The 20,772-nt window shown below is 32.1% G+C and overlaps 2 protein-coding genes across 2 annotated transcripts in view; both read right to left on the bottom strand.

The window, feature by feature from the left end:
- LOC111641665 overlaps positions 1–14,651 on the bottom strand; it is a 46,501-nt gene extending 31,850 nt beyond the window's left edge. Inside the window, exons 1-4 of the mRNA XM_023387867.1 lie at positions 14,449–14,651; positions 13,955–14,027; positions 4,914–5,044; positions 567–1,533 (exon numbers count right to left, since the gene is read on the bottom strand). Of these exons, the coding sequence (XP_023243635.1) occupies positions 567–1,533; positions 4,914–5,044; positions 13,955–14,008 (1,152 nt within the window). The 5' untranslated portion in view covers positions 14,009–14,027; positions 14,449–14,651. The remainder of the gene's footprint in view (positions 1–566; positions 1,534–4,913; positions 5,045–13,954; positions 14,028–14,448) is intronic.
- LOC111641662 lies at positions 526–1,537 on the bottom strand. Its single transcript, XM_023387866.1, has one exon. The coding sequence runs from the start codon at positions 1,470–1,472 to the stop codon at positions 543–545; it is 930 nt and encodes a 309-aa protein (XP_023243634.1). The 5' UTR covers positions 1,473–1,537; the 3' UTR covers positions 526–542.
- Positions 14,652–20,772: the final 6,121 nt, after the last annotated feature.

Raw genomic sequence — 20,772 nt, forward strand, 5'->3', positions numbered from 1 at the left:
ATATAATGCATATATAATGTGTATACAGCATTGTATTATATACAATGCTGTATACACATTACATATGCATTGTATGGTGAAAATTGCTTGTTTAGATGTTTTCTAGCACCCCTTAAATTTTTGCCCATGAGTTTCGAAACACTCTGTATATTAAGTTCTAGATGGGAAGATATTACTGCCTTAACTTCTGCCTATGAGGATTTATCTCAAAAAATTGTATTGTTTCTTTTTTCATGTTTTAAGTCATAATTATATTTCTGTATATTGTAAAATTTGTTATATTATAATTTGTATACTAATAATAATGTTCATACTAACATATTTCCCTCTTGTAATGGATGATAATGTTTAATACAATACATAAATAAAATAAAAAATAATATGGAATGAATAAAATGATTCATTATAATCAGTTATTGACCAAAGCTGGATTCATACACACAAAGAAAATTATATTATATACTTAATATTAAACCAAACAATTCATGGATTAAAATGATTCCACAAAGTCCATTTTCGGATTACCTCTTTAACAGTGTCAATTAATTAGCCGCATCAGGATAAACCTGACGCACTTGAGAAATAAAATTTTTAAACGCATCTCTTTGAAATTGTTGACGCCATAAAAATTCTGCTAGAGAATTATTTAGCATGGCACGACGATTACCAAAGCAACGTTTATTCTTTTCCTTGGCCTTCTGCCAAATACATTTCTCACGATTTGTGGTGGCATGAGTGACAGGGTCGACAAAGTTCACCGAATGATTTACAGTAAGATGTTGGTACTCTTTGTTTCCAGAGATATTATATTTGGCCCACAAATCAGAAACTGCAGTTGTTCCAGGTAGAACAAACTTCTGTAGGATGGGCAGCAACGTGGAGGCATTTCGGTGATCTACTGCGACCATGAAACTTTCCTTGGTACGCACATCATATCCTCCAAAAACCCACTGTTCTCTGACGAGACGACTCCGACGAACAAAACAACTTTCTTCAATCTCAACAGTGTGGCCGGACCCTCCAATGACAATTGGATTTAGAAGAAACCATTCGTGGCATATATCACGACAGAACTGTTTCCAATCCAGAATTGTGTGGGCAGAAGCAATCTGAAGTTCTCTCATGAGAAAGTCCTGTTTGTCGAGCTGAAAGGCCCACAGATATGCTAATTGAAGAATTTTTGATACTGGCAAATGGCTGTTTTCGAAAAATGAATCCTTGCGAATAGAAATCTTTTTTCGACAAGCCCTACCTGCTGAACATCGCCAAACTAAGCCGTCTGTTCTGTCCGTCTCTTCTAATCTCATTGCATTTACTCCCACACAACGTCCGTTTTCGCAAATGCGTTGTTTTTTTAGCAGACCATTGTCCATCGCCCACCGAATGCTTTCTTGTTTATTCTGTGTCACTAGAAATAGATCTTGCAGACGAAATTCACTCAGATCCGGGAACACTCGATCAGGAACAGCCATGCTTTCACAGACACACAAGTAGTGTTGCCAGATGTTTTTAGCTTTTGTAACCAAAAATTTTCTAAAAAATAGCTGGAAAATAGCCGACTCAAAAAATTCGTTTTTTTTTTCAAATTTAAAATTTGATAATAAAATTAAAAAAAAACAACACAATTCGTACATTCCCAGCAATAACATTAATCACAGAACAAACATTTTCGGCCAATTTACAGGCCCGAAGCAGGTCTGTAAACTGATCCGAAAATAAGGATGGGAAGACTCAAACCTTTCAAACAGCCGTAACCACTCAAACTACAAAGACGGCCGGACGTGGCAGTGTACCACTGTGTGGACACGGGATCGAGTCCGGACGGGTCGAGAAATCCCCCGGAATTTTTCGGGGGGTGGCCCGTTCAGATATGTACGGCCCCCGCCCCCACCACCCGGCCGCCCCGCTGTGGGCCTGGCCGAACCCATAATGGGTCTGCTAAAAGAGGCCCTCCTAGCGCCCATAGGGCGAAAAGAGTTTTAAAAACAACCCAAACTGCATAAGCGCCCACCTTTCATTGTTTCTAATGAGGAAAACTGATTTGGGCTTCGAACAATTCTGGATACCTTTTCTGGCTACGAACTATCCCAAACTGTCGAATAAAGACTGGCTTAAAACAGAAATGTGGAGGAGGACGGGTTTTAAAAAGCCGAATCTCTTTCTTTTTTTTTTTTTTTTTTTTTTTGTCTGTTAGAAACACTAATCTGCTTAAGTTGTCAACCATTACTTATCGTCCTACATATTAATATAATTAAATTTCTGTCATATTGTTGGAATTAAGCTTAAGTTACCAAGAAATCATAAACTTTATTCATTCATTCAAAAGAACCGTAGTACAACAGTAACGAAAAGGAAACTTAAAATAATTGCCACAACAGCTTTTTATTGTGATAAAAGTTCAAAGATCGTGTTACGAAGATTTGCCGGCACTTTAAAGTGTGAGAAAATATTCGGTATTCTGGCATTTATGACGTAATTTATGATCTTAACAGTGTCATGGTGGCTTAGGTGTAACTTTTTATAAATCATTTATTGAAAAAATGCAAACATGTTCGAAAAGTAACTACTCGATAACTCGTTACACCTACTCGATAACTAACTCGATAAAGCAAATAAATCCCTATATCGAGTTTTGTTAATCGCTTAGATCATAAATGATATTGTACATGCAAGAATATCGAAGTGGGTAGCAAATCGCCTTCGTAACTGGACATTCGAACTCTGCCTAAACCTAAGGTTCACCCTTCCGTTCATGACAAGTTTTATTTTTCTTTGTCATTCTTCTGCCCACGTCGTTTTTTGATGAATTAATAATTAATCAATGTCCGAGTATTTACGTTTCGTCGTAATTTTTGTGTGTCATTTAGAGTGACTTGTCCAATCCGTTTGCTATTTAGAATTCAATTAAAATTATATTTTTACAGCTGAAAAGATAAAAAATATACTGTATATTTACCTGATATTTTAATTATACTGTATATGCTACGTATACTGTTTGTGATAGAACAATAAATATTTTAATATTTTTGTCACTACTGTCGTCGTCCTTTGTGTGTTTGCTTGCCCTAATACGCCCGTTTAAACTTTGTCTATGAATATATTTTAAACCACACTCGCTGCGTCCCATTTTATTTAACGTTTAACGAGTTCCTCAACGTTTACAGTATCATAAACAATGATAAAACCGATAGGTTTACTTTTAGGATCGGGCGAAAAAGCTGACGTGGAATTTGTTCTACAGGGCGGAAAAATTGACATTAATGTCACTGATGATTCAAATCACTGGGGAGGGAGAAGATTAAATGAAGGCCAGGATTATATTTTAAGCAGGAAAAAGAAACAGGATTTTTCAATCTAGTTTCTTTTTACTACGAACAATTGTCAAGCTTATGTAGTGTTATCTACAGGAAGTACAGTAAGACCCCGTTTAACGCTGCTTTGATTAACGCTGATTCGATATAACGCGGTCTACTCGAAGCCTTAAAAAAGCTCAAAATTTACACTGATTCAAATTATCGCGGCATTTCATTGATTCATATACAGTATAATACAATTATTCCCGAACAAGAACCAATCAGCAAAAGATGGCAATTCGTCGTAGCGCTGGACTTTCTTTGCATTATGTTTGTTTGGTGCAATTTTGGAAAAAATATAACATCTTGGATGCCATAGGCTATATTGACTTCGTTTGGCAAGAATTAACTGATAAATGGATGAACGAAGTGTGGAAGAAGTTATGGCTAAAGGTATCCAAGAATTCTCAACGAGAAGAGTCTATCGCTGTATCGTTAAGTTGACCAAATTGTCAACCTAATCGATACAGCAGGACTAGAAGATGTAGACGCGTAGGATATTGAAAAGTTATTGCAGATTTCTGGTGAGAGCCTTATCAACGACGACCTTCAAGAACTGGCAGAACAAGGAATTTTTGTAGAACTGGAAAATAGTGATTCGAAAAACAAAAAACCAAAAAAATTCCGGAAAAAATTCCCTAAGAAAAAGTTGGGAAAAAAAAACAAAAACAATGAACAAAATGGAACCAAAGAACCAAGGTTTGAAAAGAAGGCAAAAACAAAAACAAGCCGTTTGAAAGCCAAAGCCCTAACCAAAATTGCCTGACCAAAAAAAAAAAAAGTAACAAATGACACTACACGACTTCATCGCAAAAAAAAAATCAAGAATTTCAGAAGAGCCAGGACCTTCATCGCAAAAAATGAACTTGACATTTCTGTGTGCATATGTTTATGTGTTATTTAACTTATTTTTATATTAATTTGCATAATAATAGAACAAAATTAAAGTAAAATCTATTTATTTTTGGTCGCGTGTTCCCCTTTCCCAATTTACTCTGCGTTAAAATGACCTCGTTTAACGCTGTTTCATTTAGCGCTTTGTCGTCTTGGAAAGTATCTCCGGCGTTAAGCGGTGCCTTATGAACAACCACAGCTAATTATGAAATGATGACATATAAGATATAACATTAAAGGTATAAGAGAACATTTAAGATAAATGTTCCATGAGCACTATTAATAAAAATTTCAGTAACGCTATCAGCAAATGCTGGAAACCATAACATCTGATAAATAAGTAAACCATGGGAATTTGTAGTGTTACGGTCATCCACAACCAGATAAAAAAGTTGAAAATATGAAAGCTTTTGTATATATCCTTCAGCTGATTTTTAAGGTGACATAAAGAAGGCACTCATAACGTAAGTATTGTCAATTACTTTTTATTCCTTTCTTAAATCACAAGTTAATATTTATCCTTAAAAGTAGCAAATTAAATAATTTTTTTTATAACACTGATGGTAATTTTAATAATAATATAAGATAAATTAAGTTAAAATAGATTAATTAATTTACAATAAACTAATTGTACTAAATTAAAATGTTTAAACAATTTCTACACACTTTTTCAAATTATTCTCTTGATTTTCATTCTCCGATATAATTGATTTATGCGAATCCAAGACATCGTATAGTTGATCCATTGCTTGATCGATTTTATCTTCTACATCTCTCAAAATATCCACCTTCATTTTCTAAAATTGAATCCATATTTAATATTTCAACAAAGTTGAGTTATTTTTATTATATTTTTGTTAAAAATTAATAAGAAATTAACGATCAATCTGGCGGATTATAAAAAAATTAAATATAAGTTATCGTATAACAAAAGATATATTTTATAATTCTTAGTTTTATTGAGAGAAATAGAAGAATATCCGTGCATATCTTCTAAAATAGAGGTGACAGGAATGATATGTGTCAACACCTGAAACGATTACAAAGTCAAATCAAAGTTGTTCTTGAGCTAATCCAACCTATTCAGTAATCTAATAGAGTAAAACCTGTCTGAAATGAAATACGATAAACATGATACCGACTAGAATTTTCTAGTCGGTATCATGTTTATATTAATATTAATACAGAAAAAGCAAAAAGTAAAAAAAAAAAAAGTGTTACTAATGTTTAGAGTTCTCTTTCAACGTAAGTGTTCTCCACTTTCTCTTCTCCCATGTGTTGTATGCTTCATAAATATATTGAAGATATCAAAATGTGAATGTGGTGCATAGAAAAAAGTGTTAAAATGCAATTCACACGGAATATATTATATTTTGGAAAACCTTCTAGAACTTAATTTATTAACTATCGTCAAGTTACATTAATTAAGTTAGTTAATTTATATTATTAAATAAAAACTGGAAAATGTTTTTTAAATTAATTATTGTTATTACTCATTTTTCCTAGTTTTAAAGAATTTTGTGTTATGTGTATGGCGCAGAACAGGGTTAGACAACTATTAGCCCGTACGCCAAACGACTTTTTTCGGCTGTAAATAGCTATTGATTTGTATATTTTTCGTGTCTCGCAAAGAATTTAATCAGGTTTCTAAAGTGTGTATATTTGTGGATCTTGATTTTTCGAAAAGAGTCTCAATACTTAAAAGACGTGAGGCGCGAACTTCTCACTTATTATTTTATTCCCTTTCTCGCATAAAATATCTGTCAAATATTCTCTTTGTTTTAAAAAGTGCAAAAATGGAAAGAAAATATGTTGTTTAGGAATATATAATTCGAGTGAATCAAATGATAGAAAGAGACAAATAGTAAATAAGAAATCTCTACCTTCCATCTTGACACGTAAGAACAAAGATGAAAACTCTTTATTGCTTCAAATTGCGGAGTGAAACCTTTTAGGCCGAGACTCCACTACCGTAAAAACGGCGTAAAAACCCCTCGCCGTAAAAACTGTTAATCACGTGACCTATTTGCGTTTGTGTCTGGATTGCGATGGAGGTCCGGCTAGAAAACTTTTTACAGCGACGGTACTATCGAAGTTATAAAGACAATGATTATATTCTACAAGTTTTTTTTCTGTACTATAATTACAAATATAGTAAAAATAATATCTTTACTTTCATATATTAACTTTTATTATCGTATTATTAAGATAATATACAGCATTTATAAGCTTAGCTTTTTTATTATATACTCCTCTAAATTGAAGGATTTTCCTTTGACATCCATTATTATAATCGGGTTACCTCTTGTCGTAGATACACGAATACTTTCGGATGTTTTCGATAAATCTTACCAGATCTATTCTAGAGTAGCCACGAGGGAACGTACACAAAAGCTCGTTTTCCTCCATTTTAGCACTGTGTCGCAATGACCTAGATTTCACTGACTTCTGATTGGTGGAAGGTACTGCTTTACGGCCGTATTCGCGTCGAAAGCTGCTCAACTCGCTTTTACGCTGGTTTTACGACCTGCTCAGGCGTAAAATATCAGGGTCACGTGATTAAAAGCTTTTACGGCGAGGGGTTTTACGCCGTTTTTACGGTAGTGGAGTCTAGGCCTTAGTCACAGCTTAATTCTTCCAGAACGGAAAGCGAAAATACATCTTTCTGCTAATTACGGGCTATATCCCTGGGGAAATCGTAATTAAACACTTCAGGAAGTTATGGGCCGGAATCGGAGTGAACGATGTTCACCTCCTCCGACCCGAATTCGGACCCTAGCTACAAAATAGGGACCAATAGAAAGACCTTAGCCAATCAAATATCCGTTTCGGATCAGAAATTGTATAAAATGACGCCTCCCCAAGGACACATTGACTTTCTCATGGGTATGAAGTTATTTCCCATCAAAGAAATGGACTGTCTTTTTCCTCGGTGAATATCAACGGTCTTTCCAAAAGATTAAGGACTTTTTTCTCTTCTGTTAAAAGACTGCTTTCCACTCCCGAACGATTAGGTTAACCATCGAATCTCAGCGTCTTCTTCCTTCGTGAGAAGATCGTCTTTTTGTTCAGGATCGTCTGTCTTTTCTTCGAGAGATCAACGATTACGTCGGACCTACGTCTTGAGGTAGCCCAATAACTTCAAGATCGTCTCCACCTGCCCCAAGAATCACCTGATGCCCTCAAAGAAGGATCCCCGGTAACGTCCAGGTCGCCAGAGTAGGATAAAAAAATATTAGTCCCTGGATGAAAGCGCCCAGAGAAAGCGCTCTTACACACATTTCTCTCCGAGGGTGACATCGTCGTCATCGTTTAGACCAGTATTTTTCAACCTTTATCTCATTGCCGACCAGTAAAATCATGGATAATTTTATGTGGACCAAATAATTATGCCACTATGAATTACGCTTATTTATTAAGCTTATCTAGAGTTACTGTACGTAACAAGGTACTGTACGTACAGTAATTCTAGATTATTATTTAAATGACTACCGTAATCAAGTGTTCCAGCTTCAGTACGGTCAAATATTTTTGTGAGGATCGCGACATTTCGCGGAGATTGAACACCTCCGTTCTACACCATTCTCCGGAATTGTAAGCGATTCTGTTCTAAAAATAAACGCGATTATCGTTCTACAACGATGTAAGCCTTTGTGAATGTCACTCACCACCTCATAAGGCTCATCCTCTCGTGTCATCTTGATAAAACTCGCGAGAACGGGAGAATCCTAACCTTCGATCGGAAGTTAAGAGGACTTTACGGCAAAGCGTTGGGAAGTCTCACGAAGACACGAAATAATAAATACTCCAAAAATTCCAGTTGACACGTGAGAAAATTTTGCATTATAGATTCGGCGATTTGCACACGTAGTTAAAAAGCTTGTTCATCCGTAGCATAATACATAAAATATGTATTCTAATATTTATGTTACTGTAACTTATTCTGCAATTGTATGTAAGTTTTACTGTTAGTTATTATTGTTATTAAGAATATTTTTGTCGTCTAAATTAGTGTTCTGCAAGCTTTTTCTATTCGCGGCACACCCATGACTCGACATGTCTCAACACGGCACACCAAAATGTTATTCCCCTCAAAAGCGTATGATATGATACTATTAATAGAATTACGTAATGCCACTAACCTATTATTATTATTATTATACAGACATCAACACCCGTGAGCAAATTTATTTTACATTTAATTTCTTAAAATACATAAAAATGCGTGGCTTGTAATAAAGAATAAACGAACATCATCTTATTTCATAAGTGCTGCGGCACTTATGAGATAACACTTGAAATACAAGCATAAGAAGCACAGCAAATGTGATAAAAATATATAAATAAAGCTTGAAATTAATAAAATATGTAAAAGTTCACGTTACACCTTACACTCTGTGACGGCACACTGGTTGCGGAACACTGGTCTAAATAATTCGCGTTTTTCACCGGATGCTCGCCCTCTGGTGTTTAAAAACAGAAATACTCTATCTGGGTCATTCGAATGTTCTTCGTATATTGTCAACAGTAAAGATGAATAGTAAAAATAAAAGTAAAGCTTTCTGTTGTGTTCCAACTTCTAATTACAAAGCCATACGCGATCCCGATATAAGTTTTCATGTATTCCCATATGAAAAACAGATGATTTTTCGTAAATCAGAATTCGGAGAATCTCAGAAATGTAACCGACGGAAAGAGTGGATTCGACTGCTAAGAATTGGCAAAAAAGTTACGAAATATATGGTAGTACTGTATGTTCGAAATATTTTACTCCTGAAGATTATATTTTGTCATATATACTATCATGTTTTTATAAATATGTTCAGATTATTGTAATTCGATAGTATTAAAAAGTCAAACTGAAAAAGTTTGCATAGAGTCTAAGTATAAAGTAATTTAGTATTTGTATTCGTTTTTAATCTATACTTTAGGATTATTTTCAATAAAATGTAATTCTATTCAATTTTATATGATATGTCGATAAACTTTAAAATTCCAGTAATTTTGTGTGGGATAGAAGTCAATGCTGATGTTTGCAGACAAAGAGCACAAAAATGTACAGAACGATCTTGCTCGTTTTTCTCGATAATACCACATAAAATGACGTGTCCTGCTAGTAATACTTGTTCTCCTTCTATAAAATTTCTCGGTGAACTGCTACAAGTAGCATATTTCATTATATCAGATAGTAATATATAATTCATTTTACATTGACGACTAACAAACGACCCAGATAGAGTAGCCATTTTGTAAAAATACAGCGCCCTCTATAGTTCATGAAAAACGCGAATAGCATGTAAGCCAATTGAGCTTCCACCTGAAAATCTAGAAGAGAAACATTTCTAGAGCTCATCTTTCTGTCGGAGAGTAGGTTTAATATTTGATGAATAGAAAACGAGTTAAAATAAAGATTTTAGTTTCTGTTTGCTCTTGATTTTTAAGAACAATTCTATAAATAAGTAACTCTGCAGATAAAATTTTTGTAATCAAATTAGCCTAAATGCTGTACGTTCGATACAGATGAACAATCCACCAAGCGTCTCAGAATTTTGAGCCAAAACGTAAAAGATTACTTAATGATAGACAAAATATGAAAAAAAAATTTGATGTAGTAAATCAAAACAAAAGTCATTTGAAGACTAAGATCATTCACTTGATAAAAGATACTTCAACAAAAATAAAAAGATTTAGTGAAAACAGTAATAGGCCTAATATTACTGTCAACATAGATATAGTAAAATTAAAATTTCTGGAAACAGTAAAATTTACTCTCCAAAAATTTTTCTAATGTTAATATTTTGATTGGGAAGCGGAGAAAAAAAGCAAAATAAATTTTAAATGTTTTAGTTAATTACTCAAAAACTTTCTTTTGAAGACAGCTGTAATTTATTAGCATAATGTAGAATCTTTGGATGCATTACTATAACTTGTAAAACTGCGTTTCAATAAGAATAACTCGTTCACAGAAACAATCAATGCACCAGAGAATGGCAAATTTAAATAGAATTAAATTTGCCATCCACATTTAAAAAATACACCAATAATATTGGCATAATTGACATATTGGCATAATGCTAAGAAAATGTAATAATAAAAACAGCAGACAACAAACTATTTTGAAATTATTCTTGTTTCTTATTTTACACGAGTATTTTGTTTTTAAATGATTTTTATTGTGTTTATCAAATGTTTTTTTTATTAGTTTATAAGTTCGGCTAATTTTTTTTTCGTGTTTTTAGAATGATTTTGTGTTTATATTGTAATAAATTAATATATTTGTTTTTCATGAAATAAAAGTGTTTTAAAATATTTTACTGTAATAATTTTTAAAAATTTTGTAGACAAATAATATCGCTGTAGATATACAAAAGTTCTCCATCTGTTAGAGTCAAAAATACTCCAGAAAGTGCGTTAAAACATTAAAATTCACTTACAATTTTTCATAGTGTTTCCGGATCCCTAAACCAATCAGTGAGATCGCCCACAAATTTGCTAGAGCCGCCCTACTATATTGATCTGGCTACGCCCTCAGTCTTATGTAAAAACACTGTGCTTTATTGTTTTTAATCTGTGACCTATAGAATATAGATATCTAAATCATAGTAAGCATTTTGTGCTAGAATTCAGTATTTAGCCACCTGCTATCTTATCAAACGAGTCTTTCTAAAGTAAGATTGTGGGCATCGGAAGCAGCAGGTTATCGACCTCTCGTTTTGCTACAGAAATATTAACCCTCAGGGTTGGCACGCCTGGTTTCTTGACAAGGAGGAACCAGGAACATCTGTTGTCACTTTCCACGTGGCTAATTTTCTAACAGGAAAACTATTTTCACTTACTCCAAGTTTCACAAATTCCTATCTCTATTGAGCTCGACACTCTCTTACAAAGATGTGTTTAGAACTTCCGCATCAGTTCCAAAATCATTTCTTCCTGGACCGGTATGTCTTGGTCCTCTCCTTTTTTCATCTCTCTCTCTCTCAGCTCGAAACCCTGTATTTAAATTGAACAGCCTACCTATCAAATGTTAGGAAGTCTACCAAGATGAAGAGCTTTAGTTTTCTTTTGAATGTCAATTTTTTAAAAAAATTGACATTCAATATAAAAATACATAAGAATAGATAAGAATATATAAAAATATATAAAAAACCACACCATTGATATAATACATATCTATTACTTATATTAGCTTTAGTTTTGTTTACATTTCAGGAGGATTGAAAAAGACGAAACTGTCTGCTGACTAATTCACTTCTATATGCAATATATATGCAGAATATATTGTTTACACGTCCATCAGTCTTCTAGTGAAGATTTCCAAATCGTTCTTTGTTTTAAAAATATTTTAAGTTTAGCTTATGATGATTATCAAGTATCAATGGCCATTAACAGCATCCGATCTAAATATTCGAACAAATTTAAGTTAGTTTATGATAATACAGTAGTTGACAATTATACCTATGTACAGTACAGTATATCATATATCTACTATCAACTATAATTAATTGATATAATAGTCAATAGTATATATATAACTGTATTCTTAAATTATATATTTATGAATACAATTTAATGTAAACGCTAATTCAAACGAAAAAAAAAGGCAATTTGGTTTAATGGTATAAGGCAGTGTTTCTCAACGGGGGGCCCCATGTGGGCGTTTTTCCATGTTGAGGGGGCGATTAGTAACAATTTAATTTTGGGGGGGCGAAAAACAATTTTCTGGGCGATATAGTAAAACATTAAGAAATAATTAGATATTTTATTTGTTATATCGTGCAATAATTAAACAAATAACATTATACTAATCACTAGTCTATTCAATGCAGTACGCATTTGGCGTTAGCCTTGTCCCTCGGCATCGGAATTTTGTAGTGAAGGAGGCGATACTACGTAACGGTTTATTGAAGGGGTCGATACTACGTTGAAGGAGGCGACGATTCGTTAGAGGTTGAGAAACACTGGTATAAGGCAAGGCAACGCACGGATGACCTGTCAAGGGAGAGTCTCCCGGGATTTTCTATAGGGACCTGGCCACTACTTAGATCAGTGTTTCTCAACGGGGGCGATATCGCCCCCATGTGGGCGTTTTTCCATGTTCGGGGGCGATTAGCAACAATTTATATTTTGGGGGCGAAAAACAATTTTCTTGGCGATGTAGTAAAACATTATATTAAGAATAATTAGATATTTTATTCGTTATATCGTACAATAATTAAATAAATAATTATAGTCACTAGTCTATTCAATGCAGTACGAATTTGGCGTTAGCCTTGTTTTTCGGCATCGGAATTTTGTAGTGAAGGGGCGATACTATGTAACAGTTTTATTGAAGGGGGCGACGATTTGTTAGAGGTTGAGAAACACTGACTTAGATAATTAGACACGCAAATAATACCCCAGAAAATTTCATGTGGTCAGTTGTTGGTGAGAGCGAATTACAGTGTTCAGTGGTTTTATCCATTGGACCACTAGTGTGAAAGGTTACTTAGAAAACTAAACAAACGATTTTTTCGAAATTAAAATCATAACTGATGTAAGGATCAGAATTCTGTTATTTAAAGATCAGAAATTTTATAATCTGCTATAATTATATAGGTATCTACTTTTAATAATATTTAATTATTAAATTCAAAATTTTTCTAATTTAATTTAGGTTTATTGATTTGATTCTACATAGAAGTTTCTATTAGAAATCGTTAAAAATGAAACAGGAAGTCAAAATCAACGTTAAAGTTTTTAGCAGCTACGATACTAAAATAGAATAAAGGATAAATATAGTATTATTATTTTTTAATGATATAAATAAGTTAGATGCATTCAATTTCAAAAAGCGCAAAATTCAAAGTTTATTTTTTTTATTGTTTATCTCAATGATTCATTTTTCTCTTTTATTTCTTTTCTTTTCCGATTTTATACACGCTTGCAACATGCATACGGTAACGTGCATAAAATTGTTATCTTTTGTAAGTAGCCGAATTTTAAGGAAGTATTCATACATATAAATGAAAAAAATCAATATCAAAACAAATCCTGAAAACATTTTAAATTCTCCTTTATTTATTTTTGTCTCTGAAATTTAAATCTAAATAAGAAACACTTAAGAATATAATTGCATAGAGGATCTCATTAAGGTACAGTACATAACTTTCAAATTAAGCAAGAACAGAGATTCAAGGAAATATTATTTGCGATATACATTTCATTTTATTTCAAAAAGTATAACAAATAATGACATTAATATTACTGACTTATCATTTTTATAAATTGATTTGGAATTAATGTATGTAGGCCTATTTATGTATTTACTCATAGTTCTTAAACCTAGTATATAACTATTATAATATAGACTATATATATAAAACATAATATATATTTATACATATATAATATTATACATTTTATATATATTATTTAAGTTACTAATAAATATTTGTCTTCAATTTAAGGCATTAAATATTTATTTTATTCTGTAATTTTAATAAAAAAAAAAAAAAGTGTAAATCTGTTATTAAAATGGAGAAAAAGCTGAAAACAAAACTCATAATTTTAGGAGGATAATTTGATAAACTGTCGGAGAATGTGGATCATACATTTTATTCTTTTATACCACGCGTTATTTTTTCGATTAATTATATTTTGAACAATTTCAAGAGAAAAATAATAACGACCCGAATTTATTTCATGCATAATTAATTGTTAAAACTTGCCTGTAAATGGTGTTGCAATTCCTGCCCTGGCACATTGAGGTCTGTTGAACTCATGGCAAAAATATTCTAGAATCTATTTTAAAAACAATACAAAACTTTTTGTAAATAAGAAATGCGAATTTTCATATTCATATATTATTCAGAAAATGTTTCAGAACATTATATAAGTTTAAATGCTTTATTTTAATCATTTTCTTATATATTATAATATGTAAAGCATTTCTCGATTAATCGAGTTTTATAAAAGAAAAAGCAAACTTCATCAAAAACATTATAATAAAGTAAAATTTAAAAATGTTTACAGTCATTGAAAATCATCGAATGGAAACATTATATAACGTTTAATTATGTATAAAAACTTATAATAAAATCAGCGATGTAGAGAGAATAACAATCTTTTTTCTTAAAAAAAAATAAATTATAAAATAATTGTTATATATAGGTCAATAACAAGCATTAGAAAATGAAATAAATATTTTTGGAAAATAACTTACGTGAAATTATCCTTGAACTCAACCTCACCCGAGGTCTATCGCTCGTAACTGAGACAACGAAGAAACTTCTACAAATGTGATCCGGATATACTTTCCTCATTTCCCATGTCGAGGTGACGAAGATAAGCAGCACATTCAGGTTCTTTTGTACCGAGGTTATCCGGTGCACGTGTACTCGTCCTCATATTGAGAAAGCGATACAAAGTGCATTTTTACTCATTTCAAATTTTTAACATATCTTATGACGTGTTCGTAATGGACACTATGAAGTGTCCATTACGAACAGATACTGACAAATAGAGTTCAACAAATATTTGTATATTTTCTTCATTTGTATTATATTAAGTACAGTATTAGAAATATATTATTTAAAATTATTTTCTACTACGTTGAAGGAGGCGACGATTCGTTAGAGGTTGAGAAACANAAAACAGATTTAATTTTGATAAATAAAAATAGTCGGAAAATTATGTAGTGTTAATAAATAACACGTTTAAAATACTCTACGATGTATATATTTATAAATAAATTGAGTCCGACAGTATTTGCTTACATTATAATCTAAAGAAATAAGGTGAGAATATACTTATATAAATTTTATTATTATTATTAGGTTCAGTTATTGGCTTATCGTGAAGTGATAAATAGACTTTTGGTTTAATGAAGTGATTAAAAAAATAATTGCTAATTTATTCGCTGTAAATATATTAGTCATTATTTGCTTAAAAAGTAAAATAAATTTTTTAAAACAAATATCTCTCTTACAAACTTTTCTTAATTTATTTAATTTTTTTTCCTACCGAAAGTTATTTTTAAAGTAGCGTTACCTACGAACTGTATCCAGAACTGTATATTTATATTTAAAATTTGTTAATAATACTTTGAATATTTTTATAATCTAATATTTATAAATTAATCATTAAAAGTTATCAAATAGCCCGATAAAATATAATTTACTAAACTAAATGTATACAGTAGATATTTGCCTTTACAATCGAATAGACCTTTGAAAACTGTCGTAAAGCGAGACATCCCGTTTCCCATAAACTTACATCATAAATCGAGATTATTTTTACATAAATAACAATTTTAATTATATGTTAATGTGGGAGATGGATAATAAAAATACAGAGCTTAAATAGGACATTTCGCACTTACAGAAAATGTAGTCAGTCGTAAAGGAGAGGGTGGTAAAATTTGACGTCGTAAAACGGACATTTACTATAATATTAATTACTTTAACTCTCCCTAGAAATACTATAATTAAAACAATTCTGTTTACATAAATAATGTAAAAATGATTAGATTAATAAGAATAATATTGAGTTTTAAATTATTACTGATTTGCAACTGGTTATAATGCATATAGGCTGCATGAGCACTTTGTATTATCATACGTTATTTATAAATAGATTCAATTGCTTAATAAACTTATCTGATTGTTCTCGTTGCAGACCTTAAGTTTATCTGACATTATCATTTAAGCAATGTTCAAAGAACCTGTTTTCGAGATAATTGTCATATGTATATTGAAAGAAAAATAAAAATTTACATTGTTTTCATTTAACACATTTGTTTCTTGTTTCAACACGATAAAGTAAGATTATATAGAATTTGACATCTCTAATGATTCCTTACGTGAAATTATATATAGCACTTTGATAATAAAACTTCCTGCTTAAAGAAATAACTGCAATTGGAGCAAAGATTGTACGATTTCACAACTTAATATTAAAAATATATTTCTGTATAGATTTATTTAGCAATATTTGTTAAATTTTTATAACTTTTAAATAAAAGTTTACATTGCAAGGACACTTGTTCATATGAAAATTTTTGTGTTTTAAAGAAGCATTTGAAGAAAGTTTTTGCGTAAATAAAAATAAGACGTTTGTAAAAGTATTTACTAAGTATTTAAAACTTTCTTAAATTAATTCGTTTTATTATATATAACTTAATGGGAATTTCACAAACACATTAACGGCTAAAGTTTTAAGTAATGAACTTTTGCTACCCACTTCGAAAAACCTAGTTTAAAGTAAGTAAGTTTAGAAAATTATTTATTTGAGACAGAATGACTCAACCTAATTAATAATTATGAACTAGATAACTTTAGTGTAACAAGCGTGGGCATGTTTAAAAGTATACGTGTTACACTAAACAATCTACTTTTTATATTTAATTTCATATACATTTAATATTTCTCATAATTACAATAAGAAGTTCCAAAAAGAAAAACTTAAACGAATAATTTATATTAAATACTGTATTTGTTAGGGAGGATAATTCGATTTTGTTTTTAGCAAAAGTAATAAGAAACGTTATCCAGTTACAGAAAATCAGTATGTCAAAATTTATTTAAAATTATAACTTGTTGTAGTCGATTCCCGATTCCCGAAATTATAATTTGCTTCCGGAAAACCGTCGTTATTTGTCAACTGACAAATGTTGGTCTATAGACGTGAATTATTTGTTAAATTGTTTGTTAAATAATGAGCTCAGCTCACACGTTCCACATGCGAGGACGAATTTAGAGTATGATGATCAATGCATGATCGATGAGAAAATTATATAGCCTACATTTGTACAGCTCGTTTCACGCCCGGCTGTAAAAATAAACAGTAGCAGGGACCAGTATATTTGATTTGTGAAGGATGAATTATTGACGAATTTTGACAAGTTCATTGTGCATTACCAAATAGAAGTTCCTTATCTTTCAGTGGCGTGCCGTGACATTTGATGATAGGGAAGCTGTGTGATGATAAGAAGCCGACTTCCAGGGACAATCAGTTAATTCTTTCTTTAAATGTATTTTTAATAGATTATTTATCTGACGTACTTAATAAATAAACAAGTTCAATATAATTACCTCTGTTATTAGATCCAATATATTCCATATGCCCTCTAAATGCCAATTCTTGCTTTGATAAAAACATATAACATCTATTTATTTAGATATAATATATCTATTAGCCGTAACTATCTCGTTATAATTTTCAATATTTATTTTATATTATTTACTAATGTTAAATTCTATTCCGCTTTGATTTCCAAATTGCTTCAAATACGAAAGAATCGACGATTTTTCGTGTCTTTTGCCAGCTAAATTGTCAAAGCCATTCTTATTCCACACACTAATTTCATTTGAAAATAGTAGGCAAGCCAACAAAACAATTTTTGCATTTTTATGCATTTACAGAGCCATTTTATCGTGAAAATGTCGAACAAATTTTTTTATTGAAGCGTTTATATTTAACTTAGGCATTGGCCTTTCTCTTTTAATAATGTTTTCTTTTTCATTATATGATCTCGAGCCAAAACTTTTTTAAAATAAATTTTCAATATCGCAATTACATTCCGAATCGCTAGCCACGATATAAGGGCTAAAATTAAAAATAAAATTATAAAAACTTACTTGGTGAAATAAAATGTGTGGTGGATATACATACCTGGTACAAAATATTCTTCAATTGTATGAATATACTTTTAAAGAAAATTATAATTAAATATAACTTTGTAATGAAACGTACATGAAAATAACATAAAATATTCTTTACTCTTTAAATCTTAACCACTTAGTCAAATAGCTCCCTACGAGTGGAATCAGAGACGGTCCTGCTAGGTGTGCGGTGTGTACTGTACATGCACGCGGGCTGCCAAATCCCGAGGGTGCCGATACCCTCGGGATTTGGCAATGTCAAATGTTTCTTTTGTCGCATCACTAATATACCTCAAAAGACGCGACAGGGTTCTTGTAAATTTTAAACGTTTCTCACCATAGCTGTAAAAGTCTAAATGTTAAACTTAATAGATTGTCCGTCTTTTGTTTTCTAACTAATTCGTTTTAGGACCAGGTGTTGTCCACGGAAATTTCCAAAATTTACAACTTTTCGGTCACTCTCGTCGAACTGGAAAAATTTCTGTCTTTATTACATCTAATACAGTATTTCGAAGAAATCAGTCCCCACTGTACTCGGCTATAGATTGGTTCGGTTAAGCTTTTGTTTAAGTAATATTCCGGCTCTTTCATCAGGGTTTTGTTTATGTCCCCAATTCCCTAATCGCTTAATTATTTAACTACTTCTTAAGTAGAAATAAGTCGAAACCAGTTACTTTGTACTCGAATATTTGTAGTCTCGGGAAAAAGTGGAAAGACAAATTTTTATGACAAACGGATACATAAATCGTAAATTTAAGGAAAATAAATTCTAGAGCTTTTTCTGTACCTCGTGCATCTCTCGCATTCATTAAATTTAGTTGTAAATGATGCTACCAAAGTAACAGTTAATTTTTTAACATTATACATTAAGAATTGTACACGTTTTTTTCTACATCTCCTTAAAGATGGGATATACAAATTCGTAATATCACTGGTTTAACATTGAAATTCCGTGAGTAATATAAAATCGGAATAAATATATGAAATATTTTAACGGATTTTTTTAAACTCCCGTCAACTATACAGAAAACTATCATAAAAACATACAAGTAAATTCTTATCGGTTGGGTTAAGTTATAAATCTACTCGCGATTCACGTAATCGGGCGAGGGCGGCCAAATATCTAGCGGGCGGGCGGCTAACGGCCCAGAACCGGTCTTGGATAGAATTGGATACGGTATACGTGTAGCATCCATCCGAGGTCCTAGGCTTCCACCGGCTAAACCGGGTGAGGTTGGTGCTCTGTAAAGCGCGTGCGCGAATTTGGCTTTTTGGATGCTGACAATACAGCGTTTCCACTCTGCTACTCTGCCAATAATATTCGAATATACAATAGCGATCTTATCTTTTTTTCACGTGTAGTATAGAAATTTGTAATAAAATACATAATGCGATTATAATAAAATATTGTGCGATTATTTTCATATAATTAAAATGAATATGTATTTATTTTTTAGAAAATACAAGGGAAGCGGCGCATCCACCACTTCCAATGATGGCACGCCACTNATAGAAATTTGTAATAAAATACATAATGCGATTATAATAAAATATTGTGCGATTATTTTCATATAATTAAAATGAATATGTATTTATTTTTTAGAAAATACAAGGGAAGCGGCGCATCCACCACTTCCAATGATGGCACGCCACTGTTATCTTTTAACTTTTAGAACTCTAATCGAGTACTGCGCATTCCCCAGCCAAGATATAGTATGCCTATATAAAGGACTTGTACCTGTATATTATCGGCTTAATATTTTAATACTGTTTAATTATGTAATTAAATACAATTGTTTAAAAATTGAAAGCATTTTCACTATCATTAAAATTTCCAAATATCGATTAAAAAATGACCGCCCAAGATTTTAATTATTGGATTGGAATCTTGAAACGTCGAGAAATTCTAAAAAAAAGTCGAGGGTTTGTTTGTATGTATGGATGTTAGTGTGTGTATGTGTGAAGCGGAGACACTTGGAAGCTTTATAACTCCTACGCTTTTCGTTGAAAATTTTTGAAATTTTGGAGGGTGGTTTTTGTATTAGGGGAATTGATGCTATTAAATTTTGATCGTCGAGGGTAGGGAAATAGAGGGAAGTCAGATGTCACATTTCGATTGGGGTCGGATCAGTAGCGTAGCGTGTGTGTCAGCCGCCCGGGGCGGAGGAAAATTTCGCCCCCTTATTTTTTAGGTATATCAATTTAAAAGACTAAAATTCAGTTTCGTCACAGAATAAGTAATGAAAAATTCCGTGCTAGAATTGCCACCTTATTAAAATCGCCGACCCGGACGGCAGGTAAGGTTTGTTCGAATAGAAGTTCCTGACGCATGCGTATGTCATTTTGCAATGCGAAGAATAATGTGCAGTGCATGCTGGTTCTAAATCAGTTACAGTTAGCGACTAGGGAGACTTGGATAGGAGTAACGCAAGTTACCTAGCTGTATTGGATATTGGAGGTGTATATATATATATATATACGAATAAATCGTACAAGCAAAAAACAAAAAGGTCAACAGGTTGCGCACGATATCCCCGGAAGGCGAGTCGATTCCCGGACTATCCGGATGGATGGTAACACTATTCCGTGCTCATTTCAATCGGTCCGAGTCGTAGGTGGACGAACATATGAAATAAAATGGTTCAAATTCTTACGAGATATTATTATTATTATTATTTATTGTGAAATTTTGCCGCCCCCTAAAAAGTGCCGCCCGGGCGGGCCGCCCCTGCCGCCCCCACTACGCTACGCTACCGGGTCGGATTAATGAAGATTTTACTCATTATTTACAACTTTTTATAAGAAGTCATCTCTATCCTCAAAATTAATGTCTTTGCCATTTTATAATTAATACTGTAACATAAGAGGTTTTTAAAATAAAATCT

This window comes from Centruroides sculpturatus, unplaced genomic scaffold (assembly GCF_000671375.1).
Source record: "Centruroides sculpturatus isolate CEXI.00-Female unplaced genomic scaffold, Cexi_2.0 scaffold1512, whole genome shotgun sequence".
Lineage (NCBI taxonomy): Eukaryota > Metazoa > Arthropoda > Arachnida > Scorpiones > Buthidae > Centruroides > Centruroides sculpturatus.